We start from the raw sequence: 6752 nt of genomic DNA on the forward strand, positions 1-6752 counted from the left end.
TTATTATGAAAAACATCTTTTAATTATTATGACAACTTATGATATACATGTAACAGTATCACTATATGAAAAGAAGGATTATTCTTATGAAAGTACTATGGTAATTAGTGATACATTTTTAATTTGTGTTACTAGATACAAATCATTACAATAGTACTATAAATGTAGCAAAAATAAAAGGGAGAAAGACAAAACTAACTTACCAAAGTAAGTGACATTAAAGTGTTTTGTATTAGTCCCAGCACTAGTCGTGACCAGTACTGTATAGTTACCAGTCACTTCTTCACTGGGCCCCATTATACTACATACTGTTGAGTCTTCACTGATAGTGTAGTAAGGACTGGAGTTATCTATAGTCATGTTGTTGTGGTACCAAGTGATGCTTGAAGGAGAAGGAAGTGGAGAACCGTCTGTGTATATGATAAGAGAAAGGTTAGTGTGGTTGTTCACTCTGAAGGTAGAGAGAGGAGAATATACTGCTGGATTAGCTATAGGAGGGGAGAGAGAGAGAGAGAGAGGGAGAGAGAGAGAGAGAGATACATGCATTAAGTTTTTGCACCATAACACAACAGCATACTTTCACTCAAAACAAATAAATAAAAACAGTAAATAAACAATCAAGCAATAATTTAGTGAAAATCAAAAAAATTAAAAAATTAATTTTTATACCATCAGTAATGAAGACAGTCTCTTCCTCTCCAGCAGTAGAAGTACAGGTATAATATCCACTATCGGCCATTTGAAAACTCTCAAAAGCTAAACTACGAAACGATGTTGAAGTACTAAACTGACGAGGACTTCCAGAAGCCTCAGATGCTATACTGGCCCCGCCCCCTTGTCCTCCTGACCAATCAAATTCTCCCGTTCCCTGACATTCAATATTAAAATTTGATGAAGTAGGCACATACAGTAGAGGTGACGTCACTAAACTAGATTCATTATTAGTATCAATAAGCATCAGTCGAATGGATCCTATAGGAGAGGGTGCAGTTATGGGTGTGGTCATTAGTTATTAATAGTTATTAACCTGTGATATTGAGAGTTCCCAGTGATGAAGTATAGTTTGATCCGTTAGTAAAAGATGATGAGCACTGATAAGAACCGGAATCAATCACTCGGACATTAGGTATTGTTAATGTACTGATCATCTAAATAATAAATATTAATAACTTTTAATAACCAGTAATAACTAGTAATAACTATTTATAACTATTAATAACTAGTAACAACTATTAATATAACTTACGGTATTCTCTCCATTGCTTTGTGTACTAATGTTAGTGTTTACTGGAAGAGCCCCATTCAGTTTGCTCCAGCTAATGTTAAAGGAAGCTCCGGCCATTACAGTACAAGAAAGACTAATGGAGGACCATTCCTTCACTCCTGACACATTCTGAGGACCTGATACTATAGTAGGAGGAGCTAGAGAGAGAGAGAGAGGGAGGGGTAAAAGGTGTAAATATTACTTAAACTGTTAACAATATTAACAAGAGCTCCACAAGGAGCTATATCTCCATATATATGACTAAAAGTACACAGCACACAAATGACATCATCATACATACACACACACATACATGTACATGTACATGTACTTTGTTCTGATATACATGTACATGTATGACACTTACATTACATAATAGTTTAAATTATATATGAGAACTATAATCTCCATATTTGCACATATACACAGCACATGAATGAGCTCATAAATGTACATATACATACAGTAATTGAACACACATGTACATGTACACATGTATATGTATATGTATAGCCACATGTTATAGTGCTGGTTATGTTTATTGGAGGACACACTGTCTGTTATTTTGTTGCTAAACAATTAATTAGAAAATAGCTTTGAGCTAATTATGAGCAATAGCAATATTTTATGCTTGAAAGAAAATATTTTAATGATTATCGTAATGGCAAAGGTTGAGAGAGAGAGAGAGGAAGAGAGAGAGAAAGAGAGAGAGAGAGAGGGGGGAGAGAGAGAGGGGGGAGAGAGAGAGAGAGGGGGGGAGAGAGAGGGGGGGAGAGAGACCTTTAACATTAAGAAGAGCAGTCTTACTTATAACAATGAGGTCAACAGTTGCTGATTCGGTTTTTTTAAGAGCACCTGTACCAGAAGCCACAGCGAATAGATACGTTCCATTATCAGAGGCAGCTGCCGATGGAATGTAAAGACTTCTTTTCCAGGAATTAAAAAGTCCTGATGTCAATTCAATGCCGTTGAGTCTCCATGCTATATCAGCTGGTTGAATAGGCTGTACAGCTGAAGCATAGAACTCAATAGTAACTGGAGACCCACCAACAACTGTCAGTAATGGATTGACGGCTTGAGCAACCGGGCTAGCTATATAGGGAGAGAAAAAAATATTGAATTAATCTTGTAAAGAATATTAAATTGTATCAATAAATAACACACTTGAAATGAAATTCTAAAATAATAATTATTCATCATTTACCATGTGTGATGTTCAGCATCTCTTCTTCATTATTTGCTGAATCTCTGCAAATGTATATACCAGCATCAGTTGCAACAGGATTGCTAAATAACATGATTACAGAGTCATCGCCAGCACTCTGTTGAGATTTTCCTAAAGAACCTTCGTCCAGAGACCAGCTTAGAGAAGGATTAGGTTGATCTGAATGACAAATGAAGACAAATGTCTGAGATGCAACACCTCCATGGTCATATGAGGCTAGCCCTTCAACTCTCCAACAAGTATTTGATGTTAAATTACACGAGGTAGCATCTTCATGTCTTTGATAAAATGTAATCTTAGCTGCATGAGAGAATGAGAGAGAGGGAGAGAGAGAGGGAGAGAGAGAGAGAGAGAGAGAGAGAGAGAGAGGGAGAGAGGGAGAGAAAGAGAGAGAGAAAGAGAGAGGGGGAGGGAGGGAGAGGGAGGGTAAGAAAGATGACAGACATGCCTTGTGATATGTGACATACGCTTGGCCAAGAATCAGTGCAACAATTTGCACTATGACCAATGATTATTGTAAGGACAATCACTTCACATTGCAAGGATAATGACAAGTCATACATGCATAATATATTAATAATAATAATAATAGTAACACAATCATGAGATCAACTTATTATAACACAACAATAAAATACACCGTAATCATCATCATCATCATTATTATTACTATTATTTAATTTTAAATTCACGTTGCATGTGGATCGAAATATAAACAAGCAAAATAGCAAGATGCTTTCAATTTGCAATGAACTCAAAGAAACATCTGCCTCTCCCTCTCCCTCTCGCCTTAGGGCTAATGGTGGAGGAGGACTGAGAAAGTACGAATGGATACAACTTGTAAATGTCCTCCCTGCCTCTCCTACCTCTCAAATTCTCATTCAAGGAATGTGTTAATACAAAGTGTGAAATCATTTGATGCTATAGCATAGTGTCATTGTTACTATACATAAACTGATGTATTGTAGTTTACAGTGAGTATTATTGGGGGTCAGTAAGTAGGGGGTTATATAATAGGAAAATGAGTCAGAAAGAAAGAGAAACCAAGAAAGACTTTACAAACTATACCATAGGACAGGACATAACATATGAAACAAAAGAAAGATAGAGAGAGAGAGAGAGAGAGAGGGGGGGAACTAAAATATACTTAAGTACAAAACCAAAGAGACACTAAGTTATGGTTGACACCAAGTTTCTATAGACACTAAATTACTGTAAGGAACCTGTGGGCAAGGTTGCTCCAGGCTAGTTTAGCAGTCAGCAGTAGCTGCCTCCTTATAATGTCAGGAAACACAAGAAAATACACATTGTACAACTACCAGTCACTGAACCACCCATCCTCTACCGGACATACAAAGCTATCACAAAGGACAAATTAGGAAATAGTGAAACACTTTGTGCTGGCAGTAACAAGGCACCTTTCTCACACATAACATACCACACGGTCATACTTAAATGAATTATCTCACGTATAAAGCATTCATTATTAGTCACTGTGCTATAGTACACAGTCTCGGGCCGAATTTTGCCAAAATTGAAAAGTAAGAAATTCTCAATTTTTATACTATTTTCAGATGCATATACACGTTTTTATGTTGCGTAGAATTTTTGAGCTGATTCAGATCAAAAACAAATTATCAATGAATTTTTAAAGTTTCTCCAAAATCGAGTCTGCAAAGAGCAACTAATAACAGGAGATGTGGTTGCATATTGAAAGATCGGATGTGTACCGATTGAATGTGTATGGATACGCGAGACTAAAAGCAAACAAGAAACTCAATGGGGAACTTGCAGAGAATGTTATCATAGCTAAAATATCCTGTACAAAGCATAGCCTGAAGGCATGGGACACAATAGAACTGGGAATTCATATATGTACACACACAAATGAGATTTATAGTACTATAGCACACACATCATTATTATGCTAAGACAATGGAGTGCTATTCAGTACAGGTTCAAGAGTTGCCAATAATGATGTGTGATGATGCTAAAGTTTAATGAGCTGCAATGTAAATATATCATGACATTAAACTCTCTGTAATACAATAATGGTAGTGATGAAAAAAGTAAAATAATATTATTAGAAAGGAAAGAAACTAGAGGGAATGTGATATGGTGGTGTTTGTTACAACTGAATTGATGAGTACTACAAGTACAAGTGTAATTGACTGGGGAATGCAATTGGAAAAATAATGATCACAAATAATGCAAAAAGTGACTGACAGGAGAGTCTATTATGCTTATTATTATAACTATAATAATATTTTGTATGAAAACCGGAATAAATAGCTGATACCGTCAAACAATGATGAAGATGATGATGATAATAATAATAATAATAATAATAAAGGACAAAAAATAGAGTGCTAATAATGGTGGCAAGGGATCAATTTGATCTCCCACTTTTCCTTTGACATGCAACAGAAAGCATGAGTGCCCTAGTCCCACCTAGGTTTAGGTAGGTTAGACACCACAGCTATGGAGGAGAAGGAAGCAATCAAAACTGTAAGCAGAGAAGTATGAAACCAAACTAAGTCTAACCAATAACCACCATAAATATTGCATTATAAAACCACATAAAAAATATGTGGATAAGTCGCTTCTAAACAGAAAGTACAACTGGATATCAGTAAACTGTTAGCATTGGTTTATTCACGGCAATTGTGCTTACACATTTTACAGCATTTAGTTATGGCTCAGCGAGCAGGTTAACGAGGCGAGCTATGAGCCTGCTGGCTAAACAACATACCACACTGCCTGCGTACTAAAGGAGGAGATTGAGATACAACTCACCATTCGCTGGTTGCTGCAGGCACAGGAGAAGCAGCACTGAACTCAAACTGATCAACTGCATCGTCAGTCCTCTCCAGGGACTTGAAAGAAATGAACGCGAGAAAGTCTTAGTGTAGTAGCAGGTTCTTGCTTGTTTTTTGGCGGCCCTGTGTATCTCCCAGGAGCAGAGAAGGAGAGAGAGAGAGAAGGCACAAATATTCTACTCAAGACTTGAAAATGTGCATAAATTGCACTTTAGCTCATGAATTAGTACTTGTCAATAAGCCACGCCTTCATAAAATTCATAGGATAAAAATTATTATTTTACCACTTAAATCATTTTTACATTTAAGATTCTCTCACAAATCTCTGTTTTAAAAACCTCCCCCTTTCCATCCATCAAACCCTCTTCCCACCGGCCACTAAGTCTTTCTCAGTTTAGCTGCTACTCCAGCAGCAGTAGTAGAAGGGGCAGGGTTCCTTCTCCTCTCGTTAAGAGGGTTTCGTGGATCATAGATATCGTAATAATTGGCATCTTTCTTGCTGGCATCTTTAGCCAGGACTATCTTCTCTTCGTTGAATGTAATTTGATCTGTAAACCTGCAGGGGAGAATTTATAACTAAATACAGTGTAGCCTCTTTATTATATGGAGATGCATGTCCTTAATATAGGGGGTAAACAAGTGATAGTGATTATTAGGATAAACAGAAAATTTTCCTGCTTTTGGCAAATAGCAATTAACAGGAAATGTAGTAATTCTAAGGTCATAGGAAGCGGTCATCTTGGCACAATCAAACAGCATTCAATAATAATAATAAATTGCTAATAATAAGGTATATAACAGAGAAACAAAACGAAGCCAATGGAGTGGATTGTTTTGCAAATATTTAGTGACTGATTTGGACGTATTGCTAAGCAACAACCACCCACACTTATAGTATGATTAAAATTTTTTTGGCCAAAATTTTGTACAGTAATACTTACTGACACTTACCAATTTCTAGTGCCAGTTTCTTTTTCGGCTTTGGCTTCCCCTTCTCCCTCGAGCAGAGGAACGGGTCCCAACTCTTTCTCTCTTTCTCTCTCCTCCTCGGCCTCTTTAGCTCTTTTCATCTTCTCTTCTCGGGATTGACCTAGTCTTGATTTAAATTTAGCTAAGAGGTCCATTGTCTAAGAGAAGTGTAGGAGGAGGGGGAGAGGGTGAGAGTGACAGATAGAAAAACACATACAGTGATTAACAGTTATGCCGCTAAATGAAACGTGTTAACAAGTGATGAATGTCAAGCTTGAAAATCAATTTATTGAAATGAAAATTCCCTTGTCATAAACCTTAGCTTTTAAAAGAGTAAAACTCTCTTTTAATGATTAGCTGCAAGCCCACAACTGTAAATTAAAAGTCCACAAGTTTATCAATCGTCATTAAGAGCTGGGCTGTGTTAATAACTATTGCAAAGCTGTGAAAGTCGCAACTGCAGAAGTTTCGGTTT

The 6752-nt window shown here is 36.7% G+C and overlaps 1 protein-coding gene across 1 annotated transcript in view; it reads right to left on the minus strand.

Annotated features, from left to right (window-relative positions):
* Positions 1 to 5500, minus strand: part of LOC109584004 (hemicentin-2-like) — a 9820-nt gene extending 4320 nt beyond the window's left edge. The window contains exons 1-7 of the mRNA XM_019999556.1: positions 5286 to 5500; positions 2469 to 2789; positions 2072 to 2356; positions 1247 to 1422; positions 1028 to 1148; positions 670 to 972; positions 204 to 488 (exon numbers count right to left, since the gene is read on the minus strand). Coding sequence (XP_019855115.1) covers positions 204 to 488; positions 670 to 972; positions 1028 to 1148; positions 1247 to 1422; positions 2072 to 2356; positions 2469 to 2789; positions 5286 to 5346 — 1552 coding nt within the window. The 5' untranslated portion in view covers positions 5347 to 5500. The remainder of the gene's footprint in view (positions 1 to 203; positions 489 to 669; positions 973 to 1027; positions 1149 to 1246; positions 1423 to 2071; positions 2357 to 2468; positions 2790 to 5285) is intronic.
* Positions 5501 to 6752: the final 1252 nt, after the last annotated feature.

Source organism: Amphimedon queenslandica, unplaced genomic scaffold (assembly GCF_000090795.2).
Source record: "Amphimedon queenslandica unplaced genomic scaffold, v1.1 AMPQUscaffold_13257, whole genome shotgun sequence".
Classification (NCBI taxonomy): Eukaryota; Metazoa; Porifera; class Demospongiae; order Haplosclerida; family Niphatidae; genus Amphimedon; species Amphimedon queenslandica.